Source organism: Zeus faber (assembly GCF_960531495.2).
Source record: "Zeus faber genome assembly, chromosome: 10".
Classification (NCBI taxonomy): domain Eukaryota; kingdom Metazoa; phylum Chordata; class Actinopteri; order Zeiformes; family Zeidae; genus Zeus; species Zeus faber.
The window spans coordinates 4,030,308-4,049,926 of record NC_137199.1 but is presented as its reverse complement, the minus strand read 5'-3'; the positions used below and the strand labels follow the sequence as shown (position 1 = coordinate 4,049,926).

Sequence of the window (19,619 nt, the reverse complement as noted above, 5' to 3'; positions counted from 1 at the left end):
AGAATAGAAAATAGTTTTCCTCTCACTTCTCTTCTGGCTTCTTTTTCAAACATTTCTGATCTCCTTCCTCCTACTGCTTCATTTCCTCCTCTCTCTCTCTCCCTCTCTCTCTCTTTATATTCATAGGATTTTAAAATGTCTGTAATGGCCCTGGTAGATGCAAAACACTCCCAGCTTGGACGCGTCTGAGTCTGTGCATGGATGTGTGTGTCCATGTGTGTGTGTGCGTGTGTGTCTGTGTGTGTGTGTGTGTGTGTGTGTGTGTGTGTGTGAGCAATTTGCATATCATGGCTGTGCTCTGATTGGCAAATCGGCAGCGCAGAGCCCGGTGGGCATTTTTTTATTAAGAGGCCCTATCGGGCGCGGACTCGTGCACACACACACACACACACACACACACACACACAGACACACACACACACACCGCACGCAGACACACAAGAAAACTTGGGGGAAAGCAGTGGTCCGTGTCAGAAGCAAGAGAATAATACTAAAGAGGCAGCAGTAGGGGTTCTCTGTGTATTGTTCTGTAAAGCCAAGAGCAATAAATGGCCTTTTTATGGCATATTTTTACAGGCAGCAGACTTAAACTGTTATGGAATAGTCTGAATTAGTCTAATTTTATTAGCCCTTCAATCTGGCGTTTTATTAGGAAAAGCGAAGTGGCCCTGTAATTTATAATGCCGTCAAGAACGAGATATATTAGCCGTGGTCCGAACACTTTTATCAGCCAAACATTTTTGGTAAATTCAATTAACACGAGTGGCGCGGGGGTTTTCGTTATCAATAAACCATCGGCGATCCGCTAGGAACGCTCCAAATCTCCACCGGATAAATTATTAAATGAGTGGGTGATCTGATCCTAACGAAAGGCCGTGAAAAAAAAGGGAGTTGGGGATGGAGGGAAACATCCCCGCTGAATTGAATCATTTTAAGCAAATAATTTATAATCTGAAGCCAAGTACTTCACTAATGTATGATTATCAGAGCAAAGGAGCCAAAAAGCCTTCTTTAAGAGTGTGATGCATGGGCGGCCATTAAGGCAAAGTGAAAGTGTACTTTGAACAAAGAGACTGGAGCCACTTGGAGGAGCTGCTCACTGCATTTGTTCATATTGCTGAGGCTGAAATAAAAGCTGATGGGTGCGCCTGTCTGTGTCTATTTATGAGTTAAGAGGAGGGATGAACTAAAACAAGATCTCCAGAGCAATCAAAGTCTGGTACGATGCCTGCTTGGCCCCTTTTTCACACCTCGCCAACTGGAGGATGGCCGTGTAGTGAAAACATTATTTCCACATATGTAGATTGAATATATTGATGTTATACTGTATGTTATTCATTACTTGTGTGGATTAAACACTGTTATTCATCATATGTTCAGCATGTATATATTACATACAGGCCTGATATCAAGTGATGACACAGGCATTTGTTTGAAATTACAAAATTACATCATTACATGTATTTGAAAATTCATATATTTGCATAATATCACAAAATATGCAAATGAATGCCGCTTTGAATGTGTTGTAAAGGGCATAACCATATAGCTTGCAGAATAGATATTATTTAGTTTATAGATTCAATCTATCTAATATTTAATTAATATATTTAATATTTTTAAAATATTTAATGTATTTCATTTAATATATATTTCAAACTGAATAATATAAAAATTGGTGATATACTGTTATTGTATTTTGTAATCTTGAAAAAAATAGATTTCTCTATCGCAGGGACGGCAATGTATTACTCTTGGGACTGATTGAAAGATCATGTAATCCAGAAGACTTTGCATTCACACCGGAAGTGACGAGGCTGCGCTTACATCTTGCCCCCACCTGGGGGTATATAAATGCAGCCTACATAACTCGTATGAGTCGTTATGAGTCACCGCCTCGAGTACCGTTTGGTGAGGCAGCACAGTGTTTCTCACTAATCATTTTTCTTATCTTAATTTGGGAGCAAATCAACATGGTGTTGAAGAAGGTATACCAGGAGTGCGGACACTGCAGGGAGAAGGGAGATCGCCACCGCTCCTGCGCGACGTGCCTGTGAAGTCAGCACGCTGAGGCAGCGCTCATAGAGGACATTGCAGAGTGCAGGAGCGGTGCCTGCGGCCAGCTTCCCCCTGGCCACTGTAGCGCGCTGGTGTGAGTAGGACACTGTTGATGGAAAACGAGGACTATTTCGGAGGACAAGTACGCTACCCCAGCTGGTGTTAGCACAGGAGCTGGCCAAGTTCACGTTGCTGCCCCTGCTAGAACTAGCCAGGCCCTCATCACACTGGCGGTTTCTCTCCCGATGTATATCCCAAGGAACCGCAGCAGGGGATATCCTTTGCAGCCCGGACAAAGTTGTTGGACTTGGACGAGTCTGTGAGGTGCACGTGGAGTTGGCGAAGGTTCTGGGCTAACCCCTTCACAGTGCCGGCACCAGTCAGGGGGTTTGACGCCTATTGCCAGCTGGACCAGGCCCAGAAGCTGGGCCACCTGCCCCTTCCTCCAGTGGAAGGGCCTGTCGCCGGCTGTCTTGCCCCAGGGGAAGGCATCAGCCTGGGGAAGAAGCCCACCCTACGCTCCAAGGCGGAGAGTGCCTACATGGCATCAAGGTAGGTGGTCTGTGCCATAAATTCGTAGGCCCTATTTCAGCACTACTAGGCCAAGCTGCCGGTGGAGCTGGCTGGCTCAGCTACGGTGAAGGAGGAGATGGTGGTGGAGCTACGGAAGGCCACAGACCTCGTCCTCCGCCTCACTCGCTGCACAGCCCAGGCTACCGGGCGTAGCATGGGCGCTAGCGTGGTCCTACATCAGGCCCTCTGGCTAGGCCTGACCGGGCTCCAGGACAGGGACAAGCTTAAACTACTGGATGCTCCAGTGTGCCCCACCGGCCCCTTCAGCAAGTTCGAGGAAGAGGGGGAAAGCCGAGAGGCCCTCCAGTCATGGATCGTTGCACGACCCCTCCCAACAGTGGGGAGGTGAGCATGTGGTGGAGGCCAGGAGACAGAAGCGGGGGAATGGCTTCCACCCCCCTCTGCCTCCTCATCCCCTTGGGGCAGCAGAAACCCCAGAGCTGGAATGGGAATGCGTTTCGCCCCACGGATTAGACTCAAGGGAAGCAACCGCAACCATGGCACTCTCAGGACCGTCACCCGGTCACAGCAGGGCAACTGTGCTGTACCAGTGGAAGAGCACACACAAACCATTTGCCCATGTTTGTGCCCAAATGTTTTACTGTGAATCACATGCCCCTCTCCCCCACACTTGGTGTGCAGCAGACCCCTGTTATAAACGCTGGCTTGCTGGGCATGAAGCTCCACAGTACCACAAAGCACAGTTGGAGTCCAATAACATATTTGACAATAAAATATGTGAGACTTATAAACCCTGGTATCCCATTGTGTCATGCCATACCAGGGGGGAATTCTTATCTGAATATATTGCCCCCGAGGCAACCATTGGCTATGTGCGGGCACATGCTGGACCCATTGAGAACAGGGCGCCCAGGCTAGAAGAGCGTGCATGCTGTGTGTCTGCAGAATCAGCGGGCATGCAACGGCGTAGTGCGAGTGCACGATGAACCGGTGGGTCCTCAAGACTGTGACCAAGGGCTGTGTCATCCAGTTTGCCCGTCCTCCACCCGCTTTCAGAGGAGAAGTCGAGTCTGTAGTCCCAGATGATAAGACAAAGGTTCTCACAAGAGAGATAAACTCCCTGCTAGAAAAAGGAGCAATGTGTAGCGTCCTGAAAGAAAGAGAGAAGCACACGGATGCTACAGCATAGATACTTTGTGGTGCTGAAAAAAAAGCGGAAACTTGTGAATGTTAAACAAACATCTAATCCGGGGTCCGGTCCCTCCTGCTGTACCACAAGGCAAACTGCTTACTGTTGTATGCGGACTGGAACCTTCTCTCCCTCCGGGCGGTCCATATCCTTGGCAGACTCAACCACAGAGCGGACCTACGCTTTTCTCCCTGTAGCACTCATCCAGCCATTGCTGTACAGAGTGCAGTAGTACAACCTGTCATTGCGCTGGTGGCTCCCTATTGGCCTGTGATTCGCCAATCTGTGCGACTTGAGTGGGGGTTCCTTGTAGGAACGCCCCCTCCGATAAGACCTACTCAGGCGCACAGAGCGATATGGCACCCACGCCCGGACTTGTGGCGCCTCTGGGCTTGGTACCTGAGAGGGAGAAGCTCCTAGTGCTGGTCGCCACTATACAGAGCCCCAGGGCGCCCTCAACGACCTCCCAGTACACGCTGAGGTGATGTATTTTTGCACAGTGGTGCAAGGAATATGGGCCATGCCCCTTCTGACTGCCTATACAAACAATATTGGAGATCCTACAGGGACTATTCGCGGAGGGAAAAGCGACTTCTTTACTTAAAGTCTATCAGGCAACAATCTCAGCAGTCATGTAGGCTTGGATGGCTTTACAGCAGGCAGTCAACCACTGGCGTTACAGTTCACGGTGGGCGCGTGGCGCATACGCAGAGCCCAGACGTTCTTGATCTCTACTTGAGATTTATTGGTAGTCTTATAGGCCTCAATTTGAGCCCCTGCACAACACACTGCAGACATTAAGACTATTTCTTTAAAGACGTCTTTATTGTTGGTGCTCGCCTCGGTGAAACAAGTGAATGAGCTGCAGGCACTGTCAGTCCACCCATCCTGCATGCAGTTAGTGGTTGGGGGAGATAAAGTGGTCATGCATCCTAATGCATCCTTCACTCTGAAGGTTGTTACCGTACAGTTTTGGAGTTAGGTCATTGAGTAAGTGGCCTTCTTCTCAGCGCCTTTTGAGTCGGTGGAGCATAAGAGCACTTTGTGCAGTTCACGTTTTGTGGACTGCACTAAGGACTTTAGAGAACGGCTACCAGTTGCTTGTGTGCTTCGGTAGCCAATCAAAGGTTAGGCCCCTATTAAATGAGCGATTTGCTCATTGGCTGGAGGAGGCCATAGACCTGGCTTACAGGAACCTGTCATTGAATGCTCAACCAGGGTAGTGTCATCCTCTTGGCCTCCCTTCGGGCGGTGTCAGTGGAGGGCATTATACGTCAGAAAGCTTCTTGGAGCTACCCACACACATTTGTGGGGTTTTACATGTTGTACATTACTAGGTCTGTGCTGCCACATACAGTGATTAGCGTACAGATTTTAGCAGGTGCTACAGAAAGTATCCCACAAGTATCACACATGTCACTCCAGTGACACTCCAGTGGAGGGTACGTTATTATGTGGACCTCCCTCGGGTGATCACCATACTGTTCAGTGATGGTATACGGTCCCATGAGTAATAGATTGTAGTCCTTGCAAAAGGGAACGTCAAGGTTATGAAGGCAACCATGGATTCCTGATTAGTGACCACATCTATTTCTGTGCTGAGATACGGCGCCAGTCCAGGGTGCTCAGCAGTGAAAACTGGAAGAGAGGAAGGTATGGGCAGAGTTGTCACTTCCTCGGCACATCCAGTGTGAAAGCAGAGTCTTTGATGGGATTACATGATCTGTTGATCAGTCTCATGGGTGATAGATCTGGTCCTTTCTCAGGAAACCATGGTTACTTTCCCAACCTAGTCAAAATAAAACATTGCAACTACTCAAAAAACTCAAAAGTATCTTCTTGTCATCTTTTGTATCTTCTTTTGTAATTTATTTTTGTATTTTTTTATTATAAATTACAATATTAGACATATAAAAAAATAATAATAATAAATATATATATATATATATATATATATATATACTGTATATATATCCTCATTGGAGTAACCACAAAACGCAGCTTTGAAAGACATTTAAAGAACAGCAGACTCGTTATTCAACGTCATTTAAAACCCACAGCGCCAGCTCCAGGTGCAAGTGAGCCCTCTAAGCCTGTCGGGACAGTTCCAAAATCATCCCAACCATCTGTGATTAAGCTGCAGGGAAAACTGGGAATGGACGAGACCTCCACCCACCAGCACCCGACCTGTGATGCAGCCATGCAGTTTCAATTCCAACGACACCCATCTGGTTGGCGGTTTGATGGAAGAACCACTCAGAATTGTTAAGGGGGCCATTTCTGCAAAGGAGGATAATGTGTTATACCGTATTAGCGCCTTTGCATGGACAGGAGCGATCAATGCTGATCACCACGGCTTATCCAGTAAGTACTGTTATAAAACTGCTATAAATCCCTGGTTTCTCACCCAGGGAAACTGGGGGATCTAAGATTGTTTTCAGGGAATTGTTGATTCATTTTATTATGTTTAGAGGCTTGACTAAATAATTTGCTTCACGATCATAAGAGAGACCAAATTAACCTGAGATCTACTACAGCTCTGCCACAAGTCCATATTTTAATGCCTTGCTAGTCCAAACTTGCAGATCAATACAACACAACGTTGCTTCAGGACGCGCAGACGTTTTTGACAACTCATTTGCCTTATGTCCATTGTGTGTCGGAGAAGAGGTGACATCTTCAGGACATAAAATCCATGCCAAAATCCCTGTGACCACCCGACCCCCCCCCCACAGACACACACACACACACACACACACAAAAAACAAAAAACAAAAAACAAAAAAACCACTTTCCCAGCCCCCTACGCTCTGCCTATTCTGACAGTGTTAATCCCTGACAACTCCCGCTGTGCCGACACAGCGTCCCCAGGCAGGATGGGCCCTGGTTGCTGTTGACCTCAGACAGCGGAGAGTTTTATTTTTTGTATCCCCCAGGGGTCTATCTACTCCCTCTAATCTCAACACAAAATGGATTCATTGGGCGACGTTCCTGTTTCTTTCCAGAGTCACATGTTCACGTGTGTGTATGTGTGTATGTCTGTGTGTGTGTGTGTGTGTGTGTGTGTGTGTGTGTGTGTGTGTGTGTGTGTGTGTGTGTGTGTGTGCGTGTGTGTGTGTATGTGTGTGTGTGTGTGTGTGTGTCAACATGTGGGAGTTGACAGGCGGAGCAGAGGAGCAAACAAATGCCTGATGGGTATTATGCAAATGAGGACAGCTGTTTACTCCGACTACTCTCCTCTGGTTGCAAAACGACAAGGGACAAAGCCTGCCACTTCTCTTTCCTTCATCCTCTAATATACTGATCTGCGGAGTTACAGAAGCACGCAGGCCGGCTGAGCCACAGCTTCCGGAAGTGTTTGTAGACCACTGCGTAGTCAGTCTTTCTGAAACGCAGAATCCGTCCATTAGTCAAAATGAAACGGCTCCTTTCGTTCCTTGTTGTTGGTTTCATGTGCGGGAGAGAGGAATCTTCCGTTGTCTTTCCAAGACCTTTGTTCTTTATCCCTTGCTCTGTTCTTTCTCTCTCTTGCTCTCTCTCACTCACAAACTCACCCTCTGTGTCCCCCATGATCTCACCCTCTGTGTCCCCCCTGATCTCACCCTCTGTGTCCCCCCTGATCTCACCCTCTGTGTCCCCCCTGATCTCACCCTCTGTGTCCCCCCTGATCTCACCCTCTGTGTCCCCCCTGATCTCACCCTCTGTGTCCCCCCTGATCTCACCCTCTGTGTCCCCCCTGATCTCACCCTCTTCCTGTCTTTGCCTTCTCAACCGATCTTCCATCGTCCTCTTCCCTTCCTCATTTAATCGCACTCTCCCAGGTATCTCGAGCCCAACTTGGCAAACCTCCGTTTGATGCGCCGAGTGTTTCGTAACGGACCTCCTTCAGTGTTGTCTCTCCACGGAGAAAACTTAATGTTTAATGTTTTTCTTAACATACACCCTGATGTCCTCTGCATTGAATCCATCTTAGAAGAAGTGGGCAGCCATAGTCCAGCCCTCGTCCAGTCTGTCTAGTCTAGTCAGGTGACCAACTCCAGTTCTGGAGCTGGTGGGGCCAAGGGCAATGGCTGGTGTAAGAATAATGGCAGGTGTAACACGTCTTGTGGTATCGGAGGAAACTGTCATGAACACCGCGAGAATTGAAAAAGTCCACTCAGGATAGCCTCACAGTCAGCCAAAACCACCCCAATAGAGTTTGAGGGAAGGAGCATCTTGATATGAGACAATAGCATTCACCACTGTACGGTAGATTCACTATACTTGCATTTCTTAGCTACGTCGCTATTGCCAATGCGTCGCCTCATAAATGTTACACGTTACATCAAGTTCAATATCATGTCAAGCGCCAATACAGTATCTACCCACCTCTCTAAATGACTTACTCCCTCGCCAACGACAGGGACAGCGAGTGATATGTCTCACTATCGAGTGAATTCTCACATCAGCCAATAAAATCGTGATAGCATGCGTGTGTGTGTGTGTTTAAACTCAGACAGGCCTAAGGGGCATGTGACCAAAATAGTCTAAGAATTACCGAACCGCATTTGTCCGATAGGAGGTCGTGCTTTGAGCACATACGCTGCCAGGTCTGCGTGCTCATCGCCTCGCTTGCGGGCGAGACACGAAGCAATTAGGGAGCGAGCGCTACAGACCACACTTTGGGAGCCACTAAATGAGTGCTAAGCTGTCAGCCTATGTGATGGCAGTGATTGGGAACCAAACTACCGGAGTTAAAGAAGTTGTAAATGACACGTCTGTTAAGAGTTTTATATAGTCTTGATTTGCGACGTTTTCACCACAGCATTTCATTTTTATATCAGTTTGCGTATCGTATGTGTATGTGTGTGTGTGTGTGTGTGTGTGTGTGTGTGTGTGTGTGTGTGTGTGTGTGTGTGTGTGTGTGTGTGCATGCCTGCGTGTGTGTGTGTGCGTGGATGTGGACATGCCTGGAACGGGGCGTTTCTGAGAAATCACAGAACACCCGTCTCACCCGTCAGGATACCACGGCACCACCGAGCACATCCACTTTTGTATAATCTTCAGATCAACAATAATAAACACAGAGACCTCCTGAAAGCATCCTGACACTTTGTCTTGACTCCAAAATGGGTCACAGAGGAGCAGTTAGCGGGTCATTTAAATGTATCCACACCGGCCTACATGTGCAGGAGCAGAGATTGAAAACGACTATCTAATGCATTCCAAATGAGGCTCAGTTCTGCATAACGTGCCTTTAAGGAATCCAGCAGAAACAGTGGCGTCTTTCACAACCTTACAAAGGTTGTTTTACTTTTTGGAATCATTGTGTATTCAAAAAATATGCATACATATGTATTTCACCTTTGTGTTTACATTGTGGCTTTTGACATTTAAATGTCAATAGCAGACCAAGGCCAAGTCATTCCCTGCCCCTCACTCCCCCTTAGAGTGGGCCAGCCCGCTTTAAGCGAGGTGACCCGCGCCGACCCGCGTCCGCTGGTTTTCTGTTAATACTTCTGGCTACCAGGGACGTGAACTTCTTTACCTTTTTGTTTGCACGTTTGGTTTGGTTACTACTTTTACTGGATTATTGTTATTTTAATTCTCCCTTGTACTTTGGGATTGTTCACTGCCATCCTTGTAACTTCAGGATACATAAAGTATCTATCATCATCATATTCTTTTGTTTAGTAGTATGACACCACATTACTGTTATTCTATACTGTATGTTATACTATAAATGCTCGAACCCCCAAAACATAATCAGGAAAGCCACGCCTCCACCCGTGTTGCCCAAAGTATATAGAAAAGTAATCCGGACCACGGCCTGCATCACACGCTCTGAACCCGGGTGTGCACTGTTCTGCTTCTAGCCGTCCCAGCGATAATGGAAAAGCGGCATTAATTATCTGTTTCCAAGCACCCACAGTCTCATGTTCTAGTGCTGTGCACCTTGGACTGTGTGTGTGTGTGTGTGTGTGTGTGTGTGTGTGTGTGTGTGTGTGTGTGTGTGTGTGTGTGTGTGTGTGTGTGTGTGTGTGTGTGTGTGTGTGTGTGTGTGTGTGTGTGTGTGTGTGTGTGGGTGTGTGTGTGTGTGTGGCCAGAGTAGGACTAAAGTAAGTAAAACTGGAATTATCATTAGGAGGGGATCAATGGTTTTAACTTCCCATACGAGACTCACTGTATTTACTGTTGGGAAAGGATCTAACATTTACACACACACACACACACACACACACACACACACACACACACACACACACACACACACACACACACACACACACACACACACACACACACACACTAGGCACTTAAGAATGCAAGGTTGTGATCAATAATACTATAGTGCTAACAGAAAGCTTCCACAGCAGTTTAGTAAAGACTTATTACTGTAGGTGAGAGTGGACACACACACACGCACGCAAGCACACACACACACACACACACACACACACACACACACGCACACACACTTTCACATATACACACGCACAATTATCATAACTCAAAGTGTAGTATTCCGCTCACTACAATAACTACACATTTAAAACACATTCATAATTCTTCAATCAATATCACAAGAGTTACAGGGAACATTCATTGCAACCTTCTGGATTTACTCCTTGTGTCATTTTTCTATTGCACTCGTAGGAAAACATTACCACGGCTCATATTTAACAGGGCAGTTTAATGTTGTTATAGGAAAAGACATGTTTAAGCGTACACTTAAACTGATTAAAATAACCAGTACTAGTGGACAGTAAATAAATACAAACAGTCATTAGATACTAAATTGAAACGTTTAATACAGTCGTATGTTATCAAAGGCCCATTTTTGTTTCCGTTGGACTTACATAAGACTGCATTGCTGCACAGAGGAACGCTACGCAGCACCAAACTCCAATCCACAAATCAAAGGCAGGTTGAAGTCAAGTGTTGGTTTTTAAAAGAGAGGACCAAAGGAAACCTCTGTACCTCACTTCTAAAATTCTCTTTCTTCGTTTGGCTGGTTGATCCCTTCCATCTTGTGCAGTGTGCCAGTCTACGATGGGTAAAGGCTTGTTGGAACGTTTACAACACGTCCACAATCAGTGGGTGTGAATAAAGCCGTCTTGCTTGTAGGAAGACAGGGAAATACCAGCGTAGTGAATGGGAACAACCTGATTCATTAAAACTTTTAGGAATTTATTTACTTATACTGCTACAGTCTCGTCAGCTTCTCATCGTGGGATCAGCATTGATATGCTGCAAAGCTCGTATTGGCAAATAGGATACGCTGGCCTACAGATCCATTTGCATAAGCATCTGGGTGGACGCTCATAGCAGGTCTACCAAAGTCAATTCACCTTCTTAACTACCCGGTTAAAGATGTTATAATGCTGAGCACGGAAGTACTATCTAGCCGTATACTGGGGCACGGCACCAGAGTCTGAAAGGATGCGGGCCATCATCAACAACAACTTGACATTATGTAATAACCACGTATTCTGTAATTACTTAGCAAAATGTAATACATTTTACCTTCGTTATGGTAATGATAATATTTTGATTGGATATTTTAATATAAATATTGTAAATATTTTAATATACATGTTTAGATATGTGGGCCGAAACAAAATTTACAAAACCAAATGTGGACATGACCGGGAAAAAGCACAAAAGTGGATCTGTTTGGTTTTATTGTGATAAAGAAATGGTCAAAGGTCTCTTTTATCGTGTTAATGGACCGGATCAGCAAAATTATGAACAATTATTATTAACATTAACAATTTTCCGTGTCCATAAGCACAAGGATTTCACACACGTGGCTGGAAAACACTTTGACCGTTGCCGTGGGTGATGTTATCAACTGCACGCGTAGTATTATTATACTTTATCATAATGTGATGGGAATGCCAACTGGAACTAATAATAATAATAATAATAATAATCATAATTACAATAATAATAATAATAATAATAATAATAATAATAATAATAATAATAATAATAATAAATATAGCTGCAGCTAGCAATACACAGGGTCCAGTTCAGTCATACATTTTGCAGATTTTCCGTAGTCTGGCATCAAAGTACAATAATTCAGCCTGATTCTGACCCAAATTTATCGTATCTGACAATATTTTAATTTTCCAGCCATAACAGTCGTCTTTATTCTTTATCCTTATTAATTATATTATTAATTATATTAATTATTTTAAAATTACATTAATTTTGTAATTATTTTAGATAACAAGCACGATAAAAAAACATGTTATTTCACAAACATAATATATACATAAGTATTTCCAAGTACAATTACTTTCAATTTGTACTTTATTGCACTTCTTGTGCTAACAATCTACAATTTCAGAATTCAGTGAAATAGATTCATTTCCTGTAATGTAATACAGAAAGCATTTATTGGACATTAACATTCATTTGTAATTTAACATATTATGGAAGGACTTGTCACTATTTAATGCCTTCTTCCTTTTCATTTTAAGCCCGCTACGTTTAGGTGTGGGAAGCTGCATGTACATGAACCATCTGTGCTTTCCTCTAAACTAAACTTTCTCATTGTTATAACTCACCGTGTGTTAGAAATAGAGCTGCAGTCACAGTGACGGAAAGCTGACGTACTGGCACGGTTCCATGAAACCGAAAAGCGTCTTTCTGTGATTAATTACACGGGTACGAGTTTTGCGACGCCTTCCTAGTACATAAAATGCATCATTCATTCATACAGTCGGGGTGGACGCGACTCGATGTGGTGACGGCTTTCTGTGGATTAATGTGTTTTGGGTGTTTCTGCTTTTGATTTTCCATGAAACTGGAAGAGGGTTGATGTTTTGCGTGATTATTTAGAAGTTTCAGGATACGATTTTTCCGATTCCTTCCCAGGATATGAAACTCATGATGGACTCGCAGATTTTGTGTCTTACCACTTCATTGAACGCCACAAAGTAAGGAGGAACACAACGCCGCATCCAACACAGGATTAGATCGGAACAGAATTTCTTCATTTAAAAAAAGACAAAAGAGGTAAAATACCAATCGAAAGGCCCAGCCAAGGTCAAACAGGATAGACAGTACACAAATTTGGTCCGTTTTTCACTAATTTCTGCTCCATATACGGATCGATTTGGATTAAACTTGAACTAAGAGATGTCTGCGATGTACCAGATCTAAAGACACCTTAACCATGTCTGTAGCTGCAGCGGTTATTCTGTTCCAGACAGTTTAAATTTTAAATATAGCTGCAGGCAGCAATACACGGGGTCAAGGGTAGTTGGCCCTTCGTTAAATTGTGAAGAAGGAGAAGTTCATCGGTTCCACCCTGGTGGGGGAGGTCTGAGCCACTGCGCGTAGGGTTGCCACCTCCAATGTTGGAAAATAAGGGACACCTTCCAGCGGCACTATGCCCGGGGGACACAAATCAAGTGGGGGTCTGGGGGTCCTTTATGCATCAATTTGTGCTTTTTATGCATCAATTTCCTCGTCCTCTTCTGCTGCTCTCAACGTGAATGCAAAGGAATATAGAATCAATAAGAGTAAACACAGTTGCATCAGTTTTATTAAAACATCAAAACAGACATTGGCAAAATGTCCTTTTTTTACGGTCAAACTGATCAGAGCAACTCTCCTGATTGAAGGCATTGAAATAAAGATCAACGTGTTCCAGAGTCAGGGAAATTTGGATAAACAAAATAATTACTAATCTATCTAGGTTATGCGAACTTATACATATATGAATGTAATTTTAACCTTCAGTCCAACACGGGGTAGCCTAGCCTTTGGAAGGTTCATTTCCACCAAGTAGGTTATTGGTTAAATTGTTCTCTCACCCACGCACACACACGCACGCACATGCCCACACACACACACACACACACACACACACACACACACACACACACACACACACACACACACACACACACACACACACGCGCGCGCGCGCATGGATGCACGAATGTTGCTGAATGTTGCTTCAGGTCGGACAGTCCACCATGGGCGACAGAACATACTGTATGGCACACTGTGCAGTTTGCTTTGCACTCCTGGTCCTGTGGTTTGGATCTGTGTTTGGACAGCCTCCTGTCCTTTTTTTACAGGCGGACTTGAACTGGAGGTATTCCCCAACATTTTTAAATGTTGGTCCAGCCCCCTAATAATAATAATACCCCTAATAAAATACCAACTAAATGGCAGAATGGCTCAAAATGGAACACAGATGGGGAAAGCAAAATAAATGACATAATCCCTCTCTCTCCCTCTATCCCAAACACCTTGAATAAGTGCTGAAAGGTATAATAGGCTGGGTTTTAATTCCCTCTCTCTTCCCTCTCTCTCCCCTCTCTCTTTCTCTCCCCCACTCTGTCTTTCTCAGCACCATATGCTCCGAGCTCCATCTCCAAGCTCATTTGGCGTGTTGTGTGCATGCAGGAACGCACACACACACACGCACACACGCACACACAAAAGTCTATACTAGCACATTTACATACAGACACAGAGACGTAAACACACACGCGCACACAAACACACACACACATGCACACCAGCTCTATCAAAGCAGGGGAACAGCTGGCTTGCTCGATATGGATGACTACTCGCCTGTCAACTAGTTTCACACAGTCACGCACACATTCACACACACATGCACACACACACACACACACACACACACACACACACACACACACACACACACACACACACACACACACACGCACACAATCAGGCTTGGCGTTTCTTGCTGGTTTTAATAGGGGAGGGAGTGTGAACAAGAGCGCACGTGAGAGAGAGAGCCTGATGGAGAGAGTGTGGAAGCGAGACAGACAGGAATAAAGACAGAAAGTGTCAAAGAAAGTGAGCAAGAAGAAGGGCGTCAGTCAGAAAGAGAGATAGGCAGAGAGATCACGTGGGGGGTTTGCATGTCAAAACCGCGTCACAGGGCTGTTAAGCAGAACCTATAGTATGGAACCCATGCTCTTCTGTCTGAAATAATTAGCTTCATTCTACATCACAATTAGGCAGAGGTGTAAATATTAAATCCCATAAAGAAGTGCTCTGTGGAAATGATGCTCAGATGCAAAAAAACATTCATATTTAAAAGGCTCCAGCATACCAAGGTCACAAGCTCGACTCATTGAATGAACATCTGTAACCGTTTGATGCCTCCGAGGCAAAAGTGATTGTAGCGCACATAAAACGCACATTCAAATAGAACCAGGCTATTTCAAAACATTGAAATGCTACCAAATTGTCTCTGGTTCCTACCTCTCCGGCGTGACCGAGGCTCAACTTCGGCAACTTGTTCTTCACATTCGGCGCATTTCCGCTGAAGGCCTGATTGTTGCTATAGCCCTCTGTGGCCACCAGAGGGGGCTTGAGCTGGGGCGAATCGCTAGGCGCCTGGTCTTGACCGTCCATCGGTCGAACGTACGCCGTCGGCTTCTGCTGGACCGCCATTGGCTTCCCCGATAGGCAGGCACCAGGAGGGAAGGTGGGCGTTGTCAGTCCAGAGGTGGGAGTGGTTAAACCAGGGGTGGGCGTGGTCAGGACAGAGGTAGAGGCCAATGGCGAGGAAGAGGGCAGCACAGAGCACGTCTCATTTTCGCAGGGGGAAGATTTAATAAGATGTCCACTGCTTTCCATGGTCGCGGAAGACTTGAAATGGGCGCCTTCCATTGTGGAGGATCTGTCTGTTAGGGAGGCACAGGACGGAAATTAAAATAAAAAAATAAAACTACAATGGCGATCTCCAAAAAACAGCAACAAGTTCAGTCTGTAAAGAAGATTCTGTTGTGCGACCTGCTCAGCCATCTTCTTTAGGCGACTTGTGCTTCTGCACCCCAATCCCTCTGCCTGTGAAGTTTCATTGCTTGATTGGTTAACGGGCTCTTTCGGTCCTGTTTACGGTTTCACATGGAAATAAAATACAGGCTATTGCAGTAGCCCAGTGGTTCTTACTTGGTAGGCCTTGATCCAAAACTGGGTTGTGAGTCATTAGACTTTTGGACTTTTTTTGAAAAGTAATAACTAAAACTAATATTTTGAAACCTCAGGAAATTATTTCATGTTATATATATATATAAATATATTTTTTGTGTTTGAATGGTGCATAAAACATTGTGAATTGCTGCACAATAATTTGTATTTAATAAAATATAATGCCTCAGAGATGAATCAGGATCCTGAGGCGAGACCAGTTCAAAACTTTTGCCGTAGGCTGTAATGACTATTACAAGGTAGGATGATCAATTCCACACAAATAGTTAATAAGAAATATTTCTTTGTGGTGGTGTGTTGGCTTTAATGATGTTGAGAAAGCCGGTAATAACTCCATGCACATTAGCTCTGGTTATAGTGTCAACTTTCATTTTCGGTAGGGATACTGCAGTTATCAACAATTCCCCACTGTGGCAAGTGTAGTAGTATTTAAGAATATATATATCTTTTTTGTCCTTCAACTCAAGTGCACAGCATGCGTGCGTGTGTGTGTGTGTATGTGTGTGTGTGTACATTAGGGTCTTGGGTATGCGCTGCATGCAGACATCCAAACTAAGCCAAATCGGACAAATGTTTCAACTTAGAAGTTTATAATAAATAAACTACTGAGTTAAAACAGTCTTATTATTGTTAATCAGCCCACAATCATTTCTGCTATCTTGCAAATTCAAGATTGTAGTAATGGTAGATTTGACAATCAACTGATTGTGATTTTGTTCATGGGAGATTCCCACTACTCTACTTTTTACCTCTCTCACTTCATCCCAATACCTTATCTACTTGCAAATAGACAATGTAGACACTACCTGACAACGCTGACAACATACAGGCTTACCTGAGAAGAGGAGAGATTTGGACGGGTGAGATGAATGTCGTCTCCCCGAGGAGGAGGAGTAGGAAGAAGAGGAGGAAGAAGATGATGAGGAAGGACTTGAGTCTCCCTTCAGGCCCAGCTCATCCTTCAGCGAGCTGAACAGCTCTTCGTGCCTTTGCAGTTGTTTTCCCTCCAGCGCTGACGACAACACTTTCCCTCTCCCGGCCCCGCTGCTCCCGGATTGGACCTGCCCGCCACGAGCAGAAAGCCCCAAAGCGAGGCCGGTTCCCTGGGTGCCGGCTGCGTCGGGCCCACTGGACCAGTCAGAGGGGCCTCTGGACCTCTTGGAGCCTTGGTGCGGCGGTGCGACGGGGGCGCTGGACGAAGACGGAGCCGCGCCCATCAAAGAACAGGCGGTGGAGGAGGAGAGGGGCTGCGTGGAAGCAACGACCGCGGAAGATGAAGCCGTGCAGTTGCCTGTTCTCTTTTCCGCCCCTCCCCCACCGTCGCCTTCATCGCCTCCTCCTCTTCCACCTCCGCCTCCAGGTGCTGCTACCGCCCCTCTGGGCCCCTCGGTGAAGAGCTGGGGATGCTGGGACTGTAGGCCGGGCCTCTCTGTGGCCGGGGCAACAGACGTCTGGAGGCTGTTGGCGGAGCCGCCGCCCTTTGGGATTCCCACCAGGTGACTTTGATTGGAGTGGCTGGTTAACAGGTCCTTCATCTCCTCGTAGGAGCCCAGCGTGTTCTGGACCCGGCTGGCCAGTGCGTCGCCTTTGTTAGTCTGAAAATATCACACAAGAGGATGGTGTTAAGTTCCGTACTTAAAATAAATAAATAAGTAAATAAAAAGAAAAGATATGATATTCTAGATATGATAGAAAATGAAAATAATTGTTATAGTGCAGAGGATTTTGGAGGGGGTTAGGGAGGGCTTTCAACTACAGGTTGATGGACACCGTCAGGCCCAGATGTTCCTCAGTGACAGTTTCAGAGGCCAACAGTGACAGCACCTGTCAGGTTGTCCGACGACGCCATGACATTTCGTAGTATGGCATTTGGAAGGGACAAAAGCAAGGAGCGGTTACAGCAGACTACCTGGCACCAGAGCCTTGGAGGAGGAGGAGGAGGAGGAGGAGGAGTTTTTTATTCATCTTAATGTGCACCTTCATTGTCAGACGAGGTATTCATTATTTCCACCGGTATATATAAAAAGTGCTTTGGAGAACAACTGAAAAAATTTGAAAACTGGGAACATTTTCAACTAAAGTATAATAGAATAATAGCTGTGATGCACTCAGTTATCTAGTAGGCGTTAATCACCGTTGTGGAGCCATTGCTAATTAAAGGTTGATTGTATCAATGGTCAAATGGATAAATCCCGACAGCAAAGATCTACAGCCTATAATTTATAACCACACTTCATTATTAATTCTGAATTGTGAAAATGCAAAAATCAATGGTAAATATTTGAATTGAATAGATTATCACTTCATTACTGTACCACACAGTTTACAAAATGTTTTATGCTGAGTTGTCAACATAGAAAGGAAAAGTTTTGATCATTTAATTTCCTAATTGTGAAGAGTGAACTGATAAATGCAATAAAACATGGATTGATGATGAAAAATGCATCCAACGGCTAAATGTTTTCGAATGTACAGTAGCAATTTCTCAAATTTAGATTCACAGCAACATCGTCAATTAATGAACACACGATGAAACCGTCTTTATCCAAGTGAGTTTTGAGCAAATTTCAGCATATTTTTCTGTATTTATTTATCCAACCTTGATTCAACTGGCAGAAGTTCCGCATCTTTTCCGATATGAGACTGTACGATGACAGAAGTAACCACTAAATTGTAATTCAGTAGTAGTAGTTGACAACTCTTCATTGGGATAGCTCTCTTTAGACTTCTTAGTATATCCCCTTAAGGGATGCAGGAACATTCATTTTCCTTGTGTTTGATCAAATGTGCTATTGCTGAATAACTCTGCCAGTTATCTGGCCAGATATCTACTGCAAATATATTGAATGTTTGTTCAGCGCAAACTAATATTGAATAGCTTGAGCCATTAACCAAATCATAAGAAAGAAATAAGGACATGCTGTCCATGTGTGCTTGTATGCATCGTGTATACCCTACCAAGTTTTACACTTCACCATAAGCACACAGAATACCTTTAACACATTATTAAACCCCCAGAAAAGTATTACGCTGCAAAATACTGATTGCACTAATTACACTGCGTCTCTCCATTGTTTATTTGTTTGTCTAATAGGCCAGAAACGCCACAGAGCACACATGAGATTTGCTGGCCAGTAATTAAAGCATGTAGCTATGATACAAGAGAATCTTCACACGTGAAATCGATTAATTTTGTTTTTTTAAGGATAAGTAAGGATAGGAGCGCGCTTGCTGCGTTTCACGCGACACAGGCCGGTGTAGAAAATGACACACTGGTAACACTCAAGTGCATACAACACGCATGTCGGCACACGCATGTACAGACACACACACACACACACACACACACACACACACACACACACACGCAAAACACACACATAAAACCAACGCATAAAAACAGACGTATAGATACAGGCTTATACAAACACAACACGCGCAGACACTGTCGCGAGCCAAAGTTAGCTGTGAATAAATTAACCCATGTCTTCGCAGGCTCATGAATAACATATCTGTGGCTGAAGAGGAACAAAAAACACATTTACAGAAGGATGGAATGGAAAACAGAGGAGGGGGGGGTGAATACCTGTGCGTGTGTGTGTGCATGCGTGCGTGTGTGAGCGTGTGAGTGCGTGTGCACGTGCAACGCTTGTGTCTGTGTGTTTGTTTGAGCGTTTGTGAATATATATCATTCCAAATAGCTGCTAACAGCATAACGCTCCTTAACAGGATTAGAAGAGGGATTAGCTAATAGCTGACAGAGAGGAAGAATACTGGAGGAGAGAGGAGCAGAGAGTGACGGACAGCTGGGCTGACGGAGGCTCAGCGAGAGGGAAGGCAGCGCGGAGAGAGATAT

The 19,619-nt window shown here is 44.9% G+C and overlaps 1 protein-coding gene across 1 annotated transcript in view; it reads right to left on the bottom strand.

The window, feature by feature from the left end:
* aff2 (AF4/FMR2 family, member 2) overlaps positions 1 to 19,619 on the bottom strand; it is a gene marked incomplete at both ends in the record, with an annotated part of 174,397 nt that overhangs the window by 83,936 nt on the left and 70,842 nt on the right. Inside the window, 2 exons of the mRNA XM_080007688.1 lie at positions 15,032 to 15,456; positions 16,599 to 17,358. Of these exons, the coding sequence (XP_079863814.1) occupies positions 15,032 to 15,456; positions 16,599 to 17,358 (1,185 nt within the window). The remainder of the gene's footprint in view (positions 1 to 15,031; positions 15,457 to 16,598; positions 17,359 to 19,619) is intronic.